The 25740-nt window shown below is 40.7% G+C and overlaps 1 protein-coding gene across 1 annotated transcript in view; it reads right to left on the bottom strand.

The window, feature by feature from the left end:
* TSPAN12 (tetraspanin 12) overlaps positions 1-25075 on the bottom strand; it is a 31665-nt gene extending 6590 nt beyond the window's left edge. The window contains exons 1-5 of the mRNA XM_009874383.1: positions 24996-25075; positions 24211-24346; positions 9037-9111; positions 4887-4994; positions 979-1122 (exon numbers count right to left, since the gene is read on the bottom strand). Coding sequence (XP_009872685.1) covers positions 979-1122; positions 4887-4994; positions 9037-9111; positions 24211-24346; positions 24996-25075 — 543 coding nt within the window. The remainder of the gene's footprint in view (positions 1-978; positions 1123-4886; positions 4995-9036; positions 9112-24210; positions 24347-24995) is intronic.
* Between the last annotated feature and the right edge of the window lie 665 nt (positions 25076-25740).

Raw genomic sequence — 25740 nt, 5'->3', positions numbered from 1 at the left:
TTCCATAATGCAGAGTTGCACTGTCCACTGGAGAAATGTCCACACTGCAGCACCTGCCAGCACGCATCTCAGGCCCATTTGCCTTCCTGAGCACCCTATATTACACTCTTCATTTGCTTGCTTTGAGAGTATCTCAGATCCTCAGAACTACTTGATTGAGATATGATTTATGTCGCTACTGGACTACCTGGGCTGTTGGGTCACTCTGGTATTTCTGGATGCACAAGTCAAGGTCTTCAGAGATCTGTCAGCATTAAAAAAATGGTAGGTAGCAAAGCAGTCTCCAGACAAAGGTGACTAGACAACATTTTTGTGGCAACAGTAAAAATAGTTTTAGTATCGATTTACTTGTTTTTGTAGTTTTCACCCTAAGAACAGTAATAATTTGCTACTCCCTTATTCAAACAGGTCCTCTCCTTGTTTTGAGTTTTTTTTAAAAAAACAAACCTTTTAAAAATAATAATACTGTAATGCTGCAAAGTGAGAGCAACTGAACTACTTGTCTCCTTGCATAAGCCCAGTTAACAGGAGAGTTCTCATCTCCCACAGGATTTCTCAAAAGCATCCCTCACCGTATGTACGACTGGAGTTCTCATTACCGCAGGGTCAGCACAATTTCTCTTAGAGGCAAACTGGAGACTGGACATTACACCAAACTATTTTTTGCAGCAAATTTTAATTCCAACCTAAGCAATATAAACAAAATACCTCAGTGTTCATGCACATCTCAAATGTTAAGAGCATTGCTACCAACTTATCTCACTCCAAGGCAAAGGTGGGTGAATTCTTTCTTCTTTCCTCTCCCTGCTTCAGAATTAATAAATAGTAAACATAAAGAAACACAATAAATACTTTCTGTAAACACAATTACTCTACAAACCTTTCTGCTGCGCTCCAAGTCATGAGTTTGGAAAACGACTGGATCAGGAAGAATGCACAAAGCCTTTCAAAACATCTGCATTATCTGCATCTTCTTACCTCTTGATAAAGGTCACTGAGATCCTCATGATGTGCCTGCTTAGAGCATCCTGGGAACTCTCTGACACAACAGGAGTCAGGCGGCCAGTCCATCTCTGTCATTTCCAGCCAGTCTGTGAAGTACACCACCCCACAACATTTAAACTGCAAAGGAAGGATTAGCCAAGATCAGCAATAATGATGCTACGTCTTCATAAAAGTAGGTCATCAAAAAAGCTAAATAAATTGCTATTAACAACTTTCAAAATAATTATGTAGGACTAAAAACATATACAAGAGCTTCCATGTATCTTCTTTTGCTGTACTTTCACATAAAAGCAACATGAAAAATCTAATGTAGTGACCAATGAGCACCTCAGAATCAAGCAACAATATTGCTCTGTCCTTTAAATCCCAACTGCTCCCTCAAAGGATGCTTCACAGAAATTGTCTTACCCTGTAATTCTGCTATCCTTACTACAAGGAACTCACACATGACAATTTCATGTCAAAAGGCTGACTAATGAACATAGAATCATAGAATGTTAGGGGTTGGAAGGAACCTCTAGAGATGGTCTAGTCCAACCTCCAACAACTATACCGGTGGCTGAAGGAAGAAGTAGGAAAAGATGATTAAGGTCGTATTAGTGAGGACTAGTCCTGCAAGGCTATGACTATGGACAAAGTTGAAAAACAGATGAGAAAAAAGCACAGATCTATCCAAACACAGAAGAAAACAGATTTCAAAAGATTCTTCTCCCTCCCCAGCCCAAGTGGCGCAAGGGGACAGGGAATGGAGGTTGTGGTCAGTTCATCCGATGTTGGTTCCACTGCTGCCCCTTAGTTTTGCCTCAGGAGGAGGACTCCTCCCTCTTTCCCAGCTCCAGCATACGGTCCCTCACATAGCAGGCAGTTCTTCACAAACTTCCTCCAACATGAGTCCTTCCCATGGGCTGCAGTCCTTCAGGAGCAGAATGCTCCAGCTTGAGTGCCCCGCAGGGTCTTGAGTCCTGCCAGCAAACCTGCTGTGGTGTGGTCTTTTCTCTCCACCAGTTCACAAGTCCTGCCAGGAGCCTGCTCTAGCTTGGGTTTCCCACAGGCTCACAGCCTCCTTCAGGCATCTACCTGCTATGGCACGCATGGACATCTACAAGCCAGCACCTCCACGGACTGCAGAGGGACAGTCTGCCTCACCACGGTCTTCACCACAACTCAGGGGAATCCCTGATCCTGCACCAGCTTCTTCACTGACCTTGGTGTTTGCGCATATTCTCACTTCTCTCTCTGCAGCTGCCGTAGGTTGGTTGTGTTTGGTTTTTTTCCCCACTTCTTAAATATGTTATCACAGAGGCATCACACCACTATCGCTGATGGCCTTGGCCAGCGGTGGGTCCATGCGGGAAGCTGGCTGGCACTGGCTTTATTGGACACAGGGGAAGTTTCTACGAGCTTCTCGCAAAAGCCACCCCTGCAGCCCCCGGACTACTAAAACTAGGCCACATAAACCCAATGCAATCACAAACGATTAAAGGAAAAGGTAAATTGAAGGAAGAAGCACCACACTAAGATAAATGCTGCAACAGAATCAACCATAAAAGCAGGAAGTCTGGCTGCAAAGCAGATGAGCCATAATTGGCTATAAACCCCACCAGGACTAACGGCCTGTCTTCTCCTTGGCAATGCACACAAAGAGATTTAAAGCCAATCGACCTGCCTACCACATTCCTAACTGCTTTCACATAAAAAAGGGCTGAAGGAGCTACCTTAGATTTTCTTCATTTGATATGACTGGAAAAGAAGCCTTGCTGCAGGAGCAAGATGCTGCTTTTTTTCTGTCTGGATATTCTCCAGCAACAGCTTGAGTGTTTGTAAGTCATCACCTAGTTTCTTTGACACATGGGCTTGGGAACATTTGCCCCCCTTATGTGTTTCAGAGCCAGAGTCCTGTCAACCATGTCACTCTTGGTCACAGTCAAGCAGGTCAGTGCCCAGACACCACACTGGCAGACACTGTGCCTTCACCTCACCTGTCCTCTTACAAATCTCACTTCTTTTTTCACTGCAGTTTAATATCTCTGTTTACATCAGTTTGTCAGTCAGTCAAAATCCTCCCAACAAGACTTTCTAAGAAAAGCTCAAGCTTTGGATCCTCATTGTAATTGCAAAGACCACCTCATTAAACATCCTTTTCTTACTCTCATATCTTTTCTTCCTAACTTCATTTGACCCCTCCCATCTTCCTTAGCATAGTTACAACTCTGCTACTGGACCAGTATGGGGTTGGAGGGAAAACACATTTCCCATCTCCCTCAATTGTTAAAAGATAACTTAAGTACAAAGCTGATCAGCGCTGAAAATTTGGGAATAAAATTGTAATTACCTTTTTTATTTTAGGGAAAAAACCTGTAATGCTGGCTGAGGAAGATCCCCAAGCACAGTACTTTTTCAGGCATAATATAGCACATAGATGGTGGGTGTATGAGCCTGCTACGTTATGAGTAGACAGAATGAAAGTGAGAGATCACCCATTAAGCAAAAAAGCATTTTCAGTTCACTTCAAATTTTCCCAAATGATTCCTCTGGTCAGAGTCTCCTTCTCTGGAGACATTCAAACCCGCCTGGACGCGCATCTGTGCGATCTACTGTAGGTGATCCTGCTCTGGCAGGGGGGCTGGACTACATGATCTTTTGAGGTCCCTTCTAACCCCCAACATTCTGTGATTCTGTGAGATGGAATCTAGGAAATCTAACTTCTAAAAAGAACTTTTTCTCCCGTCGAAGAGTTAAGGCATAATTCACATTTTATTACTCATATTCATATTAAAATCAGCCATTATGATGACATTACAACAACCAGGAGGATAAGAGGAAGCTTTTAATTTAATCAATGTATACATTTAAACCAAGACAGAGTATCAGCTCTATTCAGGGAAAGCAAGCCAATTTGATTATACTATCTGAGGTACAGAACAGACACAAACAGTCTGCCCGTGTATGAAGAATTACTGTTTCACAGAGCGCTTGCATTGCCAAAACAGGGAACTGGGGAGGTTGTTTAACCTCATGTAGTCCTCACTCTTTCTTTCAGGTTTTACTTTAAATACAGACTGACCAAGTGCTGCCAGGAAATGTTTAAATAAACAGGAAATCTGTGCAACAATGATAGATTTCAATATTTCAACAAGGGCAGCACAATGACAGGCATTTAAAGAGCTCTCTTCCTGGATGTGAGTTATATTTTGAGTTAATGGGTTTTACCTTGGGCAGTTTCATGGTTTTGCAGCATAATACTTCATTCTTTAAAAACAGTTCTGAATTTTAGTAGGCTAGAGGGTGAAGCTGTGAATACACAAAGTTTGTTTCCTGACCCCCCTTGTCAAAGGAAATACAAACCCTGATCACTTTCTCAAACCTCAGCCCAAGAGACAGTGTTGACATCTTTTCAGAAAGTTCCTTTCCCTGCGGTTTCCAGCTAACCATATATCTTAACCATGACAGCTCCACGAAAGGAAACTAACAAAGCCTACAGGAAGGGGGGTACAGTTTAATATGAAAACGGCATATAGAAATGTTCACTTTACCTGACCTTCAGATTTTTTTATTTTATACATACCATATTCTTAAATGTTACAATAATCCTAAAAGGTGTCAGTGTCCCAACCTTACCAGCAAAGGAGAAGACAGTGTTAGCAATTTAACTGAATTTAGTAACGCTGTTCTTTTCATGTTCTACTGTCTTTAGGGCCCGCAAAAGCTCAACAGTTGGATAACAAGTGATGCTAAAATATATCAGCACTACACAGGGTTTCACATGAAATGAACTTGCATTTATTTAACCATTCATTTAAAAACAGAACTTTCCCTTCAGCAGATAACTAACATTTACCAAGCATGCATTACTTCAGCACATGAATTCACCGTCATCTTACCTCCCTCTGGAAGAAATTCCAAGCATGGGTCAGCCACTGGTATCTAGGTAGGCCGTAATTGGTCATCCTGGCTTTCAGCGTGATCATATCAGACCACTGTACCGGAACCTGAAGCACAGAAGGGAAAGTGATTCACACAACAGATCAGGTGGCTTGTGGCTCAAAACTCAGAACTTCCATTTGTTTAGAGATCTTTCCAGTGCAATGATCACAATATCTTTGTATGCAAATATAACAGGAAAACAAGTGCTTCAATTTTTCTGATACTGAAACTTTATGTGCCTTTACTGAAATATTGGGGGAAAAGTTGTTTGTATCTTTTGCTTACAAATTCATGCACACTGGAAAAAAAGAAGCTGCATTTTGGAGAGATTCGGAGATAGCTGGGTACAATTTCTATAATCACCAGATTTTCTGCCTGGCATAAAACTTGAAGCAAGCCCCATCCAAATCACCAGGTATGGCATCTGTCTGCCCCAGTTTAGTTATCTCCCTAGGGTCTTCTTAGTCAATAGAAAGAAACATACAGTCATAAGGGACAATTAATGCATGCAGGCATCCTGAACAGACTTGATTTCAGTATCTGAGGGGTGGGTATCAAGAGGAAGGTGACAATCTATTTTCAGTGGTGTCCAGCATTAGAACAAGCAATAATGCGTATAAGCTAGAACATAGGAAGTTCCACCTCAACATGAGGAGAAACTTCTTTCCTGTGAGGGTGACAGAGCACTGGCACAGGCTGCCCAGAGAGGTTGTGGAGTCTCCTTCTCTGGAGACTTTCAAAACCCGCCTGGACACGTTCCTGTGCGCCTGCCCTAGGGGATCCTGTCCTGGCAGGGGGCTGGACTAGATGATCTTCTGAGGTCCCTTCCAACCCCCAGCATTCTATGATTCTACGAATCTATGATCTTGCTCAAGAACAGTAACAAGGAAGTGTAGATAATGACGCCCTGTGAACTTTTTTTCTTCATGTGCACTCACAGCCTTGTAAATCTTTTCTCCTGAAAGAATTCTCAAAATATTTTGCTTTCAAATTTGACTACTCAGAAGGGAGGTGCTGGTGCTCTCCATTGTCAGGCTATGACGCTCAGCAGCACAACCTTCAGTGTGACAAACTAAAACAAGGAGTTGAAGACTGGTCTCTGTTGCGCCAGATGCTCTACAAAAACATAGTGAGAATCACTGCCTGACTGACCCAGTAATCCAAATAAAAACATTTGATGTCGTGTCCCTGTCACTGCTAAGTTATACTATATTTTTGACACTCTGGTGAATTTTCATATATATGAATATATTAATAACATCCCAGAAATTTAACACATCTTTTGCTTAGCAGAATTTTAATTTCTTAAGCTATAAAGCAATGAACTCACAACTGTCCATATGAAAAATATGTTAACAGTATTTAAACTATACTAGTACAAAAACAATAGAATATTTCTACCACAAACATTTACCCTGGTCACTATGATAAAAAAATTTGGTTTTGTACTCAAAACTCTTTCTACTACATTGGAAATGAGCACTTTGCTTTCTTTGGATAATATTTGATATCACTGCAATTAAGCTCATATTTGCTAGACTATTTTTTATTACCTTATTTGAGTTGAATATAGTCCAAGGTTATGCACTAACACAAGGCGTTCAACTTTGTTATGAAAACAATGGAAAGCAGGAAAAAAAGAATCAAGAAGTGAGAGAAGGAAATTAAAAGCAAGTCAAAACAAACTGAACCCCACTGTAGGAAGGCAATTTGAACTGTGGAGCTGTGTTTGACTGCTCCGAAAATGCCAACTTGTCAAACTAAGGACGTCAAGGTATCTACTAATTAGCTTCCTGTCGCTCATGCATGAAGTAGGGAACAATAATACATGATCCTGAGATGCATTTGTTTGAATATACACTAATACTTTTCTGTAGCATGTAGAAAAACAAAAGCCAGAGATGTTGGTTCGATTTTAGCATAAGTTCGGAAAAGCTTGGTTTGTTGTTGAGATCTAGTTATTCATTATTATTTTTCTAAGGAGTATCAAGGCTTGACCAATGCCCAAGTAAGCTGAGAACCCACACTGGCTTTTCAATCTTGCGGGTGGAATAAATTAGTCATGAGGCACACTTCACGCTGAGAGCTATCATGAGCTGGAAGGAAAATTATTTGTACAAGGACTCTTAGAGCAACTTGTCCACACGCCAAGGAGAGCCCATATTGGATCAGCAGAGGCGGTTATGCCTCCGTGACATCTTTGACAACATCACCCACCCACCTACACTAATGCCAACTGATCTGAAACCCACCAGAGGCTCATGCAATTTCATGCTACGCTGAAACCAACGCGGCACCGAGTCACTCCATGGGCGTAAGAGGGAGTCTTCTTATCTTTATCAGGTAAAGTAGAAGAAAGCATGCTCTAGGGGAGTGACCTCTACAGGTCTGAAAGAATCACTGAAAAACAGACTGCCACACTCCCTGTGGGTCAGCAAGAAATCTGAGTTTGGCTCCCCCCTCATCACACAGAGATCAGCAGTGTTAGGACAAAGGGAATATAAAGGAGAAATCAGGTGGAAAAAGAAGCCAAACAAAAAATCTACTTCAGGGGATGAGGAATTAAAAATATATATATAAAAGGATAGAAGAGATGAAAAATGGCTGCTGAAGAGGTTTCTTTTCTATTCTATTTACATGTTCATGTTCATACACTCAAACTCCCGGGAGAAAGTGAAGACTGGGAGGAACATGTTCCCACTGCAGAAAGCGCAGACATGGAGCTCAGCATTACTTCTTTGGCAAAAGGGTGCAGGGAGAGCCATGCTTTTTTCTGGAGGGAAGCAGTATCGCCACTGTCTTAACATACGGTAGAGCCATGCCAGCTTTTAACAACCTGTTCCATGTTTGGGTTTCAGAGGCATAGTAGATATCACACTAAAACTACCATAACTTTTGTTTCTCTAATGGAATAGTGAAGGCTGAAGAAGGTATGTACAGTGCACGGAGGGCTATGCTATTTCAGGCACCTCGGTACTGATGAGATTTCTGTGGAAAGATCAATGTTAGTTATAACCATCATCCCTGCCAAAACCCCCGCAGAGGGCAGCTGTGCCCATAGTATGAATGCCCTCTTGCATGCATTCCCAATTTTAAAATGCGTCAACGTAAGCTGACATTTCAAGTAAAGGGATAGCCTTAATCGCTGTTATATTAGAACACCCTCTGGAATCTTTACCGCAAGGGAATGAACGCTGATGCAAAGTGCTGCCACGTAACTTCAGACTTCAAATTTGCCAGAAATTCCTTTGGTCCCAGTACGGTATGAATGTCAAGAAGGCTCCCTCCCATCTTACTGCAATGTAATTGCTACTCACTGTTGGAAAGACCAGTATATCAGGCATATCTTGGCAGCTCATAGAAAAATATTTGTCCCTCTGTTCATAAGGATGTACCATACTGAGTACAAGACACTAGGATATAGCTGCCAGCAGAATAACATTTCAGTTTCATTTCTGCTCAAAGCTTACCCATTTTCTTGCATGATGGTTACAAGTTTCAGTTTCAGAATTAAAGTTTGTTACAGCTATAAAAAAAAACAGAGATAAAACCTCTTCACAAGTTTACAGAAGAATGTTTTATAGCCTAGACATGTTTTACTTAAAACTGGCATTTATAGTTTGTGGAGGCAGTGTGAAGATTTCGGCAGACAGCAAGTCCTGTACTGAAAGAACACACTGATTACTGAGTAGTACACTCAGCTATAGCTCTTTAAAACATGAAGAACTTTTGGACAAAATCCCTTGAAATTCTCACATCTCTCTCAAAATACTTATCTTAAGCCTCAAGTTCACTTTACCCTCAAAACTTCCAATGACTTCAATAAGAACCTGCTTAAGCAAGAATTAAAAAAAAAAAAATATAAAGTCCTTAAAGCAGAGGCTGCAGGATCTGGCTCTCAAAGCACAGAAACCCAGATAGGACCTTCCAGACAGACAGGTTTCCCTAGAAAAATTCTGTTTAAAAAAAAAAAAAAAAGCAGTCACTTGAAATTAGGCTGTCCGAATAATCAACAAAGATCAACACTCCAGCAATTAGAAAACAGCTAGCTAATGGAAATCTTTGCTTTCTTCTGCTGAAAAAATGCAGCCTCCTCTTCTGACTCACCGTTATTTCCTGCTCATAGGTCCAAACACCACAGGCCAGCTCAACACAGAATATTACAAGCAAGCTTCCAAAGTACTGCAGAAAACAGAACGGTCTTAGTTACTTTTGTATTCAGGTTAACTTTGAAAAAAAGACTTAACAATATTAAAGGACATCGCAAAACATTATTAACATTTCACATGACTGAAGACATGGAATCTGAAGTGCATTTTTGTAACCAAAATATGAAATGCTCACACGGCAAACTTTCTAAAAGTTTAAGTCATGTGACATTGCTAACTTAACATGAAACATATGAACATTACAATACGAAAACAAATTCATTTCCTTGTTGCCCAAGAGTACAAGGCTATCATGACACATTATGCTAAAATAGGACAATCTCTTTTCCCCCCACACATGTGGGAGAAACATCTTTTTTCAGTTCTACTCATTTAAGCAACATATCCAAAGCATGCTAATAGCCAAAACAAGAAAGATTTAAAAAAAAAATAATTAAAAAAAGAGAAAACTGACAAGACGGAAGCAAACAAGGTTCTTGAAAGCTATATTCTTATCAAAGTTATTTAGATACTTGAGGTCAGACATAAGACATAAATGTAAAAATATTTCTTGAGATGAGTTCAAACAACCCCCTGAATTATTTAAAAACAGAAAATACATGTGAAAATGAAGAACTTGTACAGGTCTTGGTAACAACGGTTAAGAAAAAAATATTCGCTGCAATTAAAAAGACTAAGAGCATCTTCTGTACAGCATCAACAAATCCTTTCTGAACTGCAGGATAAAGCAGAGTAACTGATTTTTTTTTTTAATTCAAGGGTCAATAAGCTGCATTATTTAACACACAGAATATAAACCCACAAGTGTTAGGAATAAAAGTCATCTACAGAGCAGGTTTTTCTTTCCCCCAGTCTGGAACAAAGTAATTCACTGATACCTTAGCAGCTACTGAACAGTGTCTTGACTTAACTTCTACTTGCTAATCAGATCAAACTCCTTGAATTAGATTTGTAGACACAGTCACATTAAAAATGTGCATGTAAAAACATTCATGGGAATTTTCAAGAGAAATCTGTACTCATACCCTCCCCCTGCAAAGGTCTGTTCAATAAAGATGGTGTTGAAAGAAGAGATCCTGTGTTACTAGTCTCCGGCACATTACATTGCATCTTCACATCCATAATAGCTGAACAACACATCACATATCCTTACAAATCAGCACTGGAAGCAGTGTTGAGTTTGTGTGGACAGGTTTTGGTACGGAAGGGGCTATAGGGGTGACCTCTTTCTAGAAGCTTCCTCCCATGTCCAGTAGAGTCAATGCCAGATGACTCCAAGATGAATCCACTGGTGGCCTAATTCATCAGTAATAGCTGTAATGCCTCTGTGATAACGTATTTAAGAAGTAGGAGTGAAAAATTTGGGGAGGGAGAGAGAGAGGGAGGGGGAGAGAGAGAGAGTGAGAAGAGTGGTAATACAGGAAGACACTAAGGTGAGTGAAGAAGGAGGCAGAGGAGGTGCTCCAGAGCAGAGATTCCCCTGAGTTGCGGCGAAGATCACGGTGAGGTAGGCTGTCCCCCTCAGTCCATGGAGATGATGGGGTGCAGATGTCCACCTGCAGCCAGTGGAGGACCCCACATCAGAGCGGGTGGATGCCTGAAGGGAGCTGTGACCCCACAGGAAACCCACACTGGAGCAGGCTCCTGACAGGACCTATGCAACATGCAGAGGAAACCACGTTGGAGCAGGTTTGCTGGCAGGACTTGTGACTCCATGGGGAACCCACACTGAAGCCGTCTGCTCCTGAAGGACTGTACCCTGTGGAAAGGACCCATGTTGGGGCAGTTTGTGAAGAACTCTCATGGGAAGGACTCATGCTGGAGGAAGTTTGTGAAGAATCCTCTCCTGTGAAATGGACCCTATGCTGGAGTGGGGAAAGAGGGAGGAGTCCTCCCCCTGAGGAGGAAGGAGCAGCAGAGACAACATCTAATGAACTGACCCCAACTCCCATTCCTCATCCCCCTGCGCCACTTGCGGGTAGGAGGGGGAGGAACTGGAAGTAAAGTCAAACCCAGGAAGAAGGGCGGGGTGGAGGAATAGGTGTTATTTTTAAGATTTGGGTTTAGTTCTCATTGCCCTTCCCTGATTTGTTTGGTAATAAATTTAATTAACTTCCCCAAGTCAAGTCTGTTTTGCCTATGACAGTAATTGCTAGGCGATCTCCCTGTTTTTAACCCATGAGCCCTTTGTTATGTTCTTAACCTGCTCCATCTAGCTGAGAAGAGAGAGTGACAGAGCAGCTGTGTTGGGCACCTGGCCTCCAGCCAGGGCCAAACCACCACAAAAACACACCCAGAGCTCCAGGATGGGCCTTCAATAACCAAAATGTTCATCCTCCAAAGTTCCAAAAAGAGGAAAAAATTTGAGTCATACCTTGTAAGAAAAATAATGCTTTCTCTTAAAAAATAAATTCATGAGCTTCTAGACAATGCATCTGCTGTCCCTCTAGTACCTGCAAGTTACACAATGGGTGCTTAAAAAACCCATGGAAATCTACTCAGCAAAGCAGAAAGGAGGAAAGACCGCCACATGCTTTAGATCTTTTAATTCATACAGAAAAAATGTTTAAGGACATGACATTTTTGAGAGGAAGAACAACTAAACATCTTGGTGAAAAGCAAATCTGAGTTCTCAGTTGTCAAAGGAAATTTCAGTCGTTCTACACACTGCCTGCTCTCCCCAAATCTTATATAAAACTCACCAATCATGGTGAAAGCAATACATCTAGGAGTGTACACATGGAATTCTCTGGAAAACTCTTTAGTTTGTTCCTTGTAGCATTTAATTCATTCATCAACCTTAACATTTGAAACTTCCTCATTTTTATCAGCATACAGTTAAGAAAGTTTGTGGCAACAGTTAGAGACAGAAGAATAAAAATCAAAAATTTCTCCAGTTACTTAATACAGCCTGAGATAGAAAACTATTGAGCCAGATTCACTTATAAGCAACTTCTGGGTCTGCCAGGAACTGAGGGCTCCTGACGAGCTACATCTGGACAAATCAGGGCACTGCAGAATCAAGCCTTCTGTCCTGAGAAAGCACGGCTTCTGCCCACAAGGCAAAAGATAAGAAAAGACACGAAGAGTTTGCACACGTGAAAGGACACAGTAGGAGCAGAGCAACAGCAGGGCACACCAAACACACGCAGGAGCTTCAGTTTCACTCTGCTATGGAAGGGAACATTATACCTCTTTCTAAATGTAAGGGTTTGCAAAATGTAATTGTTACATGTTGTGTGGGGGAAAAGGCCCTCTAACCATTATTTAAATTTATTACCCCTAATTTCCATCTTCCAAACAGAGAAATTTTTACTGGTTTCAATGCTTATTCCTCGTCCGCAATTAAATTCCCCCAGAGGAGTCTGAATGCTGAATGTATCTTCCTGCATGTACACACTTCTGCTTTTTGCCAGAAATAGTGACTTGGTTTTGAAGAAAGCTTTATATTTCTTCCTCTGGGCTGAATGGCAACATTTTGTAAAGAAAACTAACTCACTAAGGAGCACTACTAGCATTATGTTCACAACTGTGCCAGCAGATCACTGATACTGCTCTCTGCAGCACACCTCCCTCAGATCACTCTTGACCATTGCTGACATACTATTTTTTCTTTTTTTTTTTTTTTGCACGAGGGGAAGGCACAGAGGAATGCAAACAGTTTTGCACAGATATAAAATAAAAAAGTCTACAGGCAGTTAATGCAAAGCCACAATCACTTCAAGAACTAGAGACCTTCCACGTGGCAAATCCTATAGGCTTTTAACATGTCTCTTTTGTAGGGAATTGCTAATCACTACCATTCTCTCCCTAGTGAGATTATGCAAAGTCATCAGAAAATTGAACTGCTGCCTCCATCCTGTTACAAACCAGGCAGAGTCAGTTTCTTTGAAGAATTTCCTCCAGGAAGGCTGTGAAAAAAGTACAATGTTGTTTCCTTGAGAGAAACTGAATGGCTGAAATACTGGTAGAACACACTTTTGAGAGTAACAAACCAATGTAAAAATATTTGCTAATAAAAAAAAGAAAAATAAAAATAATGCAACAGACAGTTACTGCTCCTCACTAAGTCACAGACACACATGTGGCCAAGATCCTAAATTTCAGCAGCGTCAAATGGATGCTGTCAACTATCAGGAGCTGGTCCTCGTGCAATCCCCTCATTAAGTGTGCTCAGCATCACCAGCCACAGTGGAAGGAGGGAGGGAGGGAGGAAGGCAGCAGCTTTCCAACAGAAACATGTCCTCTAATGCCTGCAACCTTGCAAAAGCACCTGGATTATTTTTTTTTCCTGCAGCAATGGCTGGGTAGGTGTGTGTGGCTGCAGCCCCAGAGCACAGAGCTGCAACGCGAACAGCCTGTGGAGGCTTGGGCAACTCCACTTTCCCAGCACATCAGTCCTGAAACAGAAGTGAAGGAACTGGGGACTCTGGAGTTCAGGGGAATCCTCTTCCCCTTCTTTTCTAATGCAAGGGAGTAAACAGGAAAGAAGTGGGAACAGAAACAAAGTCACTACTGCAAAAATCACTTTCAGAGAAAAGACAGAAGCATGAAGGGCCAGGGAAAGATACTAAAGATATTTTCTGTGTAATCACCAGGCCCTGTTCTGCTGGAATACTTTTCATGTGGTACAGACTTAAACGTGACCTCAGACGATATCTTCATCCTGCCCTGAAACCTCTGATACAGAAACCACACACATCACCAGCACAGAAACCCACCACAATGAATACTACCTGCTGGTTCAGAGGCACTACCAGACCACACTCAGCCACTACAATTTAAAAAAGCCTCCAGAGAGGTCTTGCTCTTGGGCAAGTCGTATGTAAGACAGAAAGGATAGTGGGATAGTGGAATATATTGAACAGAAATCGAATGTTGATGAAATTCAACCACAGCAGGGAGGTAACCATCAAGTAAATAATCAAAGACAGAAAAAAAAGAAACCAAAAATGGGGACTAGCATTGAAGTAAGAGTTTTTGTGCTAATTCAGACAGTTATCTGCATAAAGGCTATCAGAACCTGATAAAGCACTAAGAAGGTACATGGTATTTTCAAATATGCATTTTTTTTTAAAAAAAAAATCAAAATAATTCAAAACTCCCTTTAGAAACAACTATATGGACTGTCTAAATAGGATCATAAAGTTTTAGTCTGAATCAAATTCCTGCACACCACAGTGGCACCTCATAAAGTGGTACAAACTCCATATACACCAGTGCTCCATACATGGAGAATATATGCTCTGGCATATGCTTAAAAATGTCTTCCTACCTCTCAATCTAAGGCTGAAAACTGGGCCACAAAATTAATTTATCCTAATTAAACTATGACAGCTTTTTTTGCTATTCTGCTTGTTCTAGCAAATGTATCAAATCGCCAGCCCCAAATACATTACAGGAACTGCACGCATGACGTACCTCTCAACATAAAATCTTTCCCTTGTGGCTTTCTATCCTGCAGAGTACAGGAATTTTTTTGGTGCAATCTTGAGCAAATGTAAGGAAGGATATAAAGTGTGAAGCACAATGTTTTATAGCCTTTTTGGCAGAGTTATAATACGGAACTCTTGCTGTAGTTGTAGAGACTTTTTTTGTCTAGAATACGCCACATAATTCCTGTAATTAAGCACTTAATATAACTTGTCTATACTTTTCAGGCAACAGGTGAGAAGAACTGGTGAAAAATACCCTCTTATTTTTGTTAGTAACATGGCAACAGGATGATGGAAAAACTGATTTCAGAAACTCAACAACAAACTCAGAGAGAGTTTGTAAAAATTTTGCTCCTCCTCCTACCCCAGTCTCCATTTTAAATGTCCTTCTCCAAAGTATCTCCAAAAACGTAGATTTTTTCAGAGATTTTTTGACAGTGGAAATATTAAATTCTAGTTTAGCAACAGAAAACTAGAGTTAAAGTTCTAGTGTCCTGCAATAGTCTCCTTCAGCGCAATAGCCCAGGCAATGTGAATACCCAGTGCCCTATTACCACCCACCGCAATAATCCCACTGGCACAGAAACAAAACCCACGTGGACTGTACTCGGAGGATGTCCTTCCAAATTCTAGTGCAAACATTATGCCAGAAATAAAATTAAGAGCAGAAGCCCTCATAGAAATTTGATTATTTCGGGTACTTACAGATCAAAGAGTCAGTACCTCTGGTCCCAAGCAGCCCAGCCAGGTCAGGGTACCACAAAGCCACACAGACCCAAGAACGTTGCTGAAGTGATGCCACATGGGGTTTTTCACTCTCCTACAGCTGGGCTTAGTAATTTTTTGCCCATGACCTATGGAGTGCCTCATCAGCATCCAGCTAACATAACCTGTAAAATCAGTGGGCTGTTAATCCGTGCAGAAGGGGAATCAATGACCTGAGCACATCCTCAGCCATGCTCTCTTGATCCTACCCGTACCAAACGATCATTCTGTTTGCAGTTTGGAAGCGTGATTTGGAAGCAAGAGTCTATGCAACTCACAAAAACACAAGCTGAGGCAGGGTTCTGCAGCAATCCAAATTTCATCAGAACTAGACAAGCACAAGAATGGCTTAATTCATCTTCTCCCTCCCTCAAATCTTTGGTTTCTATGTTACACGATGCTCCTGTTACTGGGATTAGGATCCTGTTTCATCTGTTCTGACAGCTTCCTAGTTAACTACTGTCATCCTAGAAAAACTCAGGAGATTTCACAGTCTACTAAATTCATCCCTAGAGAACAAATACATCCCATCACACAACATACAATACTGACTCCTTCCGAATCCTGTTTCCATACAGTGAGAAAGCAGAAGAACGTTCAGTATATGAGAGCAAACAGCAATGGCAGACAGGGGCTAACGGCCTGAGGCAGAAGTTGCAACATGCTGAAGAAAAGTGGGAGCATGGAGGGTGTTGCAGATTTTGGAGAATCTGGTCTACAAGACTGCTGGAATCGTTCCATTTTTTGAGCAAATGCGCCTTTCCTTGAAGTGTACTTATTCATGAACTATATTCACGTGCTCTGTATTTCACTTAAACATTTTTCTGAAGCTTCACCACTCTCCTCCTAAGCATTTTTTTCTTCTCCCTGAATATATAAAACTTGTTGCTTTTTTTTTTTTCCTTCGGAGTCAAGAAAAACCACAATCCCTTACATCAGAGCATATTAAGAGTAGCTGATCAGCGAGGCCAGCCTCCTCAGACTTGCTGTCTGGTGGTCACACCACCTTCTTGGGCAACAGGGTCCATATGGCAAGAGAGGCAAGAAAAGCTCTGGGAGGGAAGGGCAGGGGCTGAAGGAGATTCCAAGGGTAAGGATGCTGTAGAATGAAACCTTAGGGAAAGCCCAGAGTATACGGTACGTTAAAGAAATACCAGAAGTTTTTAAGAGGGTTATGCATAGCGTCTTTCAATGGCTAAAAGCCTGAGAGCATCAGCCTTGTTCTTCTGAGACACAAGCCATCCAGACATCTCTCTGCACCCTGAGAGACATCAGATGACCGCCACTGCTGGATCATCAACAGGAACCGGACTCCTTCTGTCCAAAACTTAATATGAAGTCCTGCTTTCCTCAGTGAGTTACACGCTATGGTTCCCTTTAGTTTTGTAACAGTTTACACAGAATCACAGAATGTCAGGGGTTGGAAGGGACCTCAAAAGATCATCTAGTCCAACCCCCCTGCCAAACCAGGATCACCTAGAGTAGGTCACACAGGAACGCGTCCAGGCAGGTTTTGAGTGTCTTTAGAGAACGAGACTCCACAACCTCTCTGTGCAGCCTGTGCCAGTGCTCTGTCACCCTCAAAAAAAAAAGTTTACAAACTAACGAGGTTATTTTAATGATTAACCCACCTACACTTTGTAAAAATTGAGCAAACACTCACTAAATGGAGTTGGAGAAGCTGCATGGAAAACTGAAATCCTGTTTATCCACTCCGGCAGTGCAAACTTTCCCCTGCCCCCTCTCCTCCTTCAGCCCTGCCCTGAAGGGATTAACAGTTCATTTGTCATTGTGATTTAAAATTTGGTTTACTTGCTTGAGAACGCAAAAATTCACGGGAGATGCAGTCACAAGTCAACAAGGAAATGGGCTGAAACCACCAACTTACAACATTAGGTACTGAACACCATCCAGTTCTTCAAAACAAATACATTGCACAGCAAAATGATCAAATATCTCTATTATTTTAGATTCGGCTTCCCAGACCACGAAATTCTATCAAAATGTCTTAAAGCCTATGACTTCTGCAAAGTCCAAGTTTTACACGAGAAGTTACCACTTTTTCCAAAACCTTAAACTAACTTTCTGAATCAATTATCTTTATTTTTTATGGCAACGAACATTTTAATTTTCTAAGGTACGTGTTCCAGTTCTTTTGACTGACCCCTTTGTTTTTCCAAAAACTAACCAAAATTATTTAGGAATAGTTAGAACTCTGTTCACAGCCTCAATTCTCCTATGAGAGATTAATGACCTGTTTTAAATTTTTACTTGGATGGTTAATCTTTGTTTATATAAGGAAACAGGTATTAGTTTGGAAATAAGCAAATGCGTACTTCAGACAATTATTAGGATTTATTTGTTCAAGGCTCAATTACCTCAAGTCAATGAACTCCAAGGAATAAGGGTCATTGCAAGGTCATAGTAAAGTACTGAACAGGACACAGGTAAAGATAGACATTAGACTACAATTTCCTCATGGCTTAAATATTCCCTTTCCCTTTCTTCTCCTCTTATTTTTTAGGTTTTATATTAAAACCTAAAAGTTCCTGTTCTGCACAGATTTTCAAAACATGGCTCCCTTCAGTGCTCTACCCTCTCTTTATTTTCTACCAAGGAAGTTAAACACTGTAAAAATGCTTCTTTAGTCGAGAAAATCCCTTTCTCCTTGTAAAACAGACCAATTTGGTGCCGATACACACAATAACTCTGCCTCAGCATGCCCCAAAAAACTTCAAACATTCACTATTTTGAGTGAGGAAGTGCTCTTGGATATAAAACCCATATTGCAGTCCCTATACACACAGCAAACTGCCTCTATAGTTAATCAGTCAAAAGGGCAAGATGAGGCAAGAACTGACAGTACATCCACTCCATACTCAGTCTGTAGCAACAAGAATGCAGCTGAACCACAGTGTCAAGGCTGGGCTGAGCTTCAGACAAGACAGGGAGGTTTGGTTGGGGTTTGTGGATCTGTTTACTCATTCACTCCTTCCCTGCTCTCAGGGACTCTCTCATTCCCTATTTCTTTCAGCAGAGGAAAAAAAAGCTGGGTAAATATGTGATGAGGAAGGAGGAGCTGCGAAACATAGAGGAGGGAAAAGAAACAAAAAAAAGTACGCTATGGTAGCAAGACCACATTATCATCCCAGCAACTCCCCATCTTCCTTTCTCAGTTAGGATGCAGCATCCCTCATTCCTGTCCTTGTATCAGGCCCAGCTCTCAAGCTTCAACAACCCCAGGCCCCTGAACCTACTGTCCTTCTTTTCAGTAGCTTCCTGGTACACACTTCCATCATTCCACTTCACCAATCTTTCTGTTACCGTCTTCTCTCCTCTGTTCTCCAGTGACTATCACACCAGACCCCTTCTCAACTCTGGTGCCATTTCAGTCTCTTCCACTGCCCTGGGTATCACTGACTTTCAAGAACTTGGAGGAAGGAAGCAGTATTAATGGTGTAACAAGTAGGAACGGGGGAAAACAAAAACAAGGAAGATAAAAGGAATAAAGCTTGCTCCAAAAGTTCGAGGTCATGAGGCTAGACACAGTGACACCTAATAAAACCAATACTAGACGACATGCAGGCCCAAGAACAGGCAAAGTAGTCACTACCATCAGGCAAGCCTAAAAGTATAGCAGGCAGTGAAAAGCGTGTCACAGAAGTCCAGGCAGCACGCTTCATGATGGAAACACAATGAAACCATAAAATTACTGTTGTCAACAGATATCGACCAAAGGATGAGCAAGTGGCTCTTCACTATTGCTGAAGTACACACAAAAAAAACCCCAACAAACAACATTTTAATTGAAGGCATCATAACTGCACTGTCCAACTTTGCTGTCACAAGCCAAAGGCAAATCCCTGAATAGACAGTTCTTGTTACTTAGAGTCGCTGGGTAACTGTGCCAAGCAGCACAGTGCTGCCTCTGCTCGGGCACAACACAGCTGCGCATTCATGGCAGCTGCTCAGAGCTAGGGCGAAGGACGTAGATCGTCCCTGTGTGCACAGCAAACACTTGGATTTAAACCAAACATTTGCAAGACCTGGACACTCCCAACGAGCTTAATTCCTGTCATGCTCCTCCACCCCAACACTCTTCCCTCCATGTTGTTCAAACATGCAGCTGCTTCTACTTGCCGTTTGCTCAGCGGACGGCACCCACCCATCATCTCTAAATGCCTCCCGATAATCCGTAACGCTAGGAAACTTGTTATCTCTCATCTGTAAGCTCTTGCTCCCAGTTAAAATTAGGCACCGTTTCAAAGCACTTACCTTTGAAGAAAGTCTTTTAAGTACATACACAGTGCTGGATATTTATGGTGGAAAAGACGACGTCAACAAAATGCATCTCATGCTTAGGCAGACAGAGCGCTTGGCACTGGACCTCAGAATCGATACAGCCCAGTCTGCTGTGCTGAGAACCCTGCAGAGGCCACTTCTGCTCTGTGGTGATACTGCAGCATCACCAACACCCATCTCCAAATATAAGTTTGAACCTTGAAAATTCTGATCTGAACAGGGAAGAAGCCCACCCTCTACCTCACTTCAGGGCAAAAAGACATCTAATAATGATGAGTATGGGAATCTCCTCAAGCAGTTCACCTTTGGACTGAAAAGTTATAATCACGAAAAGAATAAAAAGTTCTGTATTTGTTTTCCTTAGAAAGCTGCTCATATCTGAAACTACTGGGATATAATAAAAATTGGTGAGCTTTAAGTGTATTTTCTTTTACAAGTGCAATGTCAAACAAGCAGCACTTCAAAATGCAAGCTTAATGTCCAGCCCCTCACTTACCCACTAGCTGAATTTGAGTTTTATCACAGTACCGGCTTCTCATCAAACCCGAACTACAGTACCATAAACCCAGTTAAACCAAGTCTTTTCAAAAGGCAGGCCAACCTGTTTTGTGAATCTCTGCTCTCCTCCTGCTCTCACCACATTCATAAATGAGCTGCTGATAAAAGGCACAAAATACGAAAATTAGCTCAGTCTCTGTCCTGCCTAATTCTAGACTGCCTGTTTTTATACCAAGTATGTCAGTTATTTCTCTCAATGCTTGGTAGTTAAATAATGAAGAAATACTTCTGGTTGGTAAATAACCACTCCAGTGCCAAATGTTAGTACAAGGTATTGGAGCAGCTGTGACTGTGGTAAGAGTCCACATGGGTAAGAACAAATATCCTCTATTATTACAGAATAGATGACTTGTATTATGTATTATTATAGAAATACATGTTGCCACCAAATAAAAACCAAACAAAAAAGCAACGAAAAAAATTATCATTAAATTCTCGTACTAATTCATGCCAGCTGTAGCCACAAGTACCGCAGAATAGCTGGTGCCATGGTACTATAGAGCAGCTAACATTTCACACAGGCTGCCTTCTAGAAAAAACATAAGCAGTTACTGATATCTTGCAACACAGTAGATGCCCAAATTTAATCACTTCCATCACCTCTGCACCAACACAGGCTGAAATTGGTGTATGGGTATAGAAGAACGTGCCCCAGGTGGTGAACCGGCCAGCGGTTCCCTGTCATTCTTCAGACGGGCTTCAGAGGAGCCACTGCCACCAACATGATATTTAGCTGCCTGAAAACTACCGACATGGAACAGCCACATTCACGTGAGGCTTGTCACTTATCTCCAGTTTACCTTTTCAACCAAAACATGGTATCACTTCATTTTTTCTCTTTAGGAAGTATCTGCCTGCTTTTAAAGAAAAGATGTGTTTAGTTTAATTAAGTTTGTCTGGTTGTCTTTCAAGTCAATTAATAGACAATTCAGTTTGCCAAGTTCCAATTTATAACTAGGTTGGGCCCTAACTGAATTAACAAGCTGTTTGACCACACACCAACAAGGTCTAACAATGTTTAGCTCTGAGGAATATTTACTTCTCTGCCAACTTCAGGATAAAAATCAGGAAAAGGATTTGCCCGGTTGACCATCAAATACATCTAATTGCTCTTCCCTTTGTGAAAACATATGCAGACAAATTTAAATCCTGTGCTGTTTGAATGCTGTAATTACAGAAAACTCATAGTTACAAATGCCAGAATTTGCAGTGAAATCTCCAGCCAGGAAAATATTTTCCAGAGGGATTTTGATGAAGCTCTTCTTGTCAAGCAACAGAGCTGTGCACTCGCCATGTGCACAGCAGACTTCAACAATCAAAACATACAGAGCCTCAGAAGGGGCAAAGAATGGTTCTGGATTTGAAAAATTTAAAAAAAAAATAAAGAAAGAATCTTGTTTGAAAAATGTAACAAGCACCATAAAACCCGGACTCTAGTTTCTCATCCTTGGACTTCGTACACATTCAAACTGGTACTTGGAAGAATCCCAATCTTCCAGTTTAGGCTGGCATCACTGTCACTTCTACATGAGGACGCTGGTGATGCAAAACACACAATAAAATTTTATTACAGACATTTAGGGTACACATGGGCTCTTTATACCAACTAGCCTTCAGAACTTACATCTTCCTGACACAATTGGAATGAAATCATTATAGCTTCAAAATGTTGGTTCTATAAATAATCCAGAGCATGAACCTCAGAACACTGAGGTGTTATATTTTCTTATAATTAAGCTGAGCAAACATTAATTCAGTTGATATTTATGCCCCATGTGAAGCTGGGAAGGCTTAAAGCATTTAATTGCAAGTCAAAATTTCAAAAAACAAATGAAAATAATTATGTACTCCGATGTATTAAAAATGTCTAACACATATATATTGTTATGGTCCTTATACTTTATTAGATTTTTCAAAAATCCAGTTCAATTAAAGACATCAGCAAGAGCAATTAGCATGCTGCCAAAAATATCAAGATCTGTATCCAAATATCTATGCATGCTATCATTATGGCTGTTCAAAAAGAACATTAAAAGCATGACTGAAGAGGTTGTTAATATTTTACATGAAAGTTCTTTTCTTTTAGTTCATCTGTTCGTACAAAAGCTCATTTTGTTGATCTGTCACTTGTCTGATTAGTCTGATGAATGAAACATTGACTTTCTTCTGCACACTTCTGTGGTACAACACAGCGGCTTTCATTTAACAATTAATCAAAGTCAGTGACAGACTTAAGAAGGTATCATTTAGTTTTGCTTATCAGTTTTCTTAGCAAGAGCAAATTCTGAAAACGAAATATTGCAATATAAAATGATAGAAATGTCTTGCTTTGATTTAGTCTAATTTGACTGCCTAAACACATTTTAAATAATTTATTTCCAGATGGCATTAAAAGCTATAAATTATTTCTTCTTTCCACTGGCAGTTTAAATAAACTGAAAGCCAAAATAAGTTTTAACTCCATTTTGGTTTTAATTAGGATTTTTTTTCAAGGTTTATACTAAGAGATGTAGAAATAAAAAATGTATGACTACTGGATTACTATAAAGTATTCAGATTTAAATGGAAGTTCTTCCTAACTATACAGCTTTGGAACAACAACCACCTTCATATTGTATATGGGCTTAACAAAAACCCAAAAAGAGAAGCACGATTTGCCCACTTGCAATTGAGGAACAATTCTGCTGCAGAGCTTAGGCTGGAAATCTCAAACAAAGCTTAATCCAATGCCCTCAAATAATAAAAAAAAAAAAAAAAAATATTTTAATACAAAACCTCAGTATATCTTCCGACCTGCTTTAGCCACAGTTAGAATACTTCCTACGACATACAGGCAAGTTGTATCAATCTCAGCCAACTTTTCACTATTTTTTTGATCATTTTGTACAAAATTTGTGAGGTCCACATATAACGTACTTAAGCCTGCACAGACCCAGAAGAAAAAATATAACCACAAGCACTTTGGGAGAACCCAGCACACATGGTAGTGAAAAAGAAGCAGGAGCCCAACGCTACTTGTGAAAGACTCCAGGATATTCGCAAGACCTAAAGTATTTTACCCATCCGCTTTCTGCTACTGCAATTACAGCAGTCAAATCTGATACACCACTTTCATTTCCACTGCTCCCACTTCCTCAAGCTTACAGACTGCTGGGAATCCCGTTTACCCTCACGTTAAAAGGCAAAGCCCAGCTCTGCAAAGGGCTACCAGCCAAGAACCACACAGGTACATGGCACTCCTTGATCTCAGTATTGCCAACGGTATTAATATTTTTAAACTCTAAAATCTGTGCAAGTTAGACAAGCTTTTGGGGCGGGTTTTTTGTTTGTTTGGGGTCTTTTATTGTAATCAAACTCACTGACTTCCAGATGAAGAAAAAGGCATTTGGCTCCCTTGACAGTCAAAGCCTCACCAGAGTTAAACTGTACAGAGCCCTACATAGGAGAGACTATTGGCTTTTCAGCTGCTGATGGGTCAGTTGTGCAGCCTCCAAAAACAAAGAAAAAGCTGGGTACTTGGAATTTATTTTAAACTTTCTCACAACCAAGCGCAACTGTGAAATTCCACATCCGCGTAAGAGAAGGCAAAGCTTCCGAATACACTTAGAATTAATTTTCACTAGCTACAGACACTGTTATTTTACATATACATTCAACTATTTGGATAAAGCAAAGTCAAGGTTATTCAGCTGCTGCACAGCCAAGAGCCAAAAGGGTAGCATAAGGGTTTATTTCAGAGCACTCAGACGCACGTTCCTATAATTATTAGTACTTAAGAACTTGAGTTATTTTTCCCTTCAGCAACTCCTCTACTAAATCAAGTGGATTTTTGCAAATGAGACACTGCTTGTCTTTCAGTCACAGTATCATGCAGTCTAGGCAATAAATTCTTTCCTACTGTGTGCTTTGCAATTACAATTCCTCACTGATATCATAACTCAACATGGTAATAAAAAATAATCAGTATTTATCTAGTGCCTGTGGATTAAAACTTGTCTTACCCTGTGGAAGCGAAGCAGAAGTTAACGGGTTTTAGAGGTTATGAAACGTACCCAGACAAGGAGCAACAGATTTCTTTTCACTGTTCCACAGTAGCCCAGCATTCCAACTATGATGAGGAAACAGCAGACTGCAATCATGACCGGGTGGACCACAGGAAAGTAAGTCAAAATGACAGCCTCCTCCACCCTAAAATGAATCAAAACAATAACCAAAAAAAGCATAATCACACAAAAATGATACAGAAGAAAAACACAACACAGCCATTAAAGCAAAAACGGTGGATTAACAGACGCATTCTTTCCAGTACCTTACACATTTCGCGAAAGTCTCTTCTATGTGGTTTTAAAGCCAAATGCTGCAGTCAGGTACAAGAAAATAATGCATCATCTGAAATCTCTTTGGAGCAAAGGCGATTTTCCTGTCCTGCACTGGCACAGTATGTAGCACAATGAGGCCCTGTTCCATCACTACGGCTCATAAGCACTGCTGTAATGAAACTAACATCATTCCTAAATCTCTGGACTGAATAAAGTATTCAAAACTAAACAGTAATACAATATAGTTACACGGTGGCAAAGGGCCAAAAATTGATCCCTTTCAGAAGAAAAAGGCATAGGAATAAAACAAGATTGAATTCATATCTTTCCCCCTTCTCTAATTTCAACTGATGTCAAAAATGGTGGCAAAAAATACGCCTTTCAGCAAAACAATAATTAGTTCAACTGAAGGCTTCTTAAATCTAGAAATCCTAATTAAGAAACTTGTCATGCAGAATGAACGACACATACTGCAATCAATCACCCACACAGATTAATGGGTTTAAGGAAAGCTTTACCTTGTTTCTGCGGTTAAAGTGAGAACATTATTCAGGTAGTCTCTCAACCAAGCAGAAACACCTAATACGCTGATGGACATCAACTAAAAAGAAAAGACAAAGTTATTTATCATGCATTTAAAAACGTTGCAGGGTCATTCATAATTTGAGCAGACGATCAGCCATCAGTTACATCTTTCATACACCCAAACGGCATATTGTCCCCAAAATTGTACTTCTGTATGCTCAGAGCTGGTTTGTTGCCCAAGTATTTAGGGAGAAGGTGACAATAGTCTTCTCTCCCAGCATATATGATTAATGCCTGGAACACCATCTCTTCCATCCAGTGATGCCACTGCTGGCTCAAGTCCCACCACTGCACAATGTACCACAGAAATAACAGGGAGGTTTTATGCTGATAAAACCAGTGACTCTTTCAGGGATCACAAGTGATACCCATCAGTCAGTATGAAACCATGAAGCCACACTCAGGTGCATGGCCAGGGAAGAATAATCTGAAACCCCATAAAGGATACAATGGTACTGATACACTAACATGTAGGAGAGATTTATCTTGGGGTTAAATTTAGAAGGATCTGATCCTCTCATTCAGAAAACATCACACCATGAACACTATGCCTCAGTTTCCTGAACCATAAAATGACAATAAAACTCACTGCACTTCAATTATAAGCACCAGACCATCAAAGCGTTTGGGTACCTAACCTGCCAAGTACTTAAGAGCCATAAAGCAAATACACTTTCA

The sequence above is a fragment of the Apaloderma vittatum genome, unplaced genomic scaffold, assembly GCF_000703405.1.
Source record: "Apaloderma vittatum isolate BGI_N311 unplaced genomic scaffold, ASM70340v1 scaffold18418, whole genome shotgun sequence".
In the NCBI taxonomy this organism is placed as follows: domain Eukaryota; kingdom Metazoa; phylum Chordata; class Aves; order Trogoniformes; family Trogonidae; genus Apaloderma; species Apaloderma vittatum.
The sequence above is the reverse complement of the archived record's forward strand: the minus strand, read 5'-3'. Positions and strand labels throughout refer to the sequence as shown.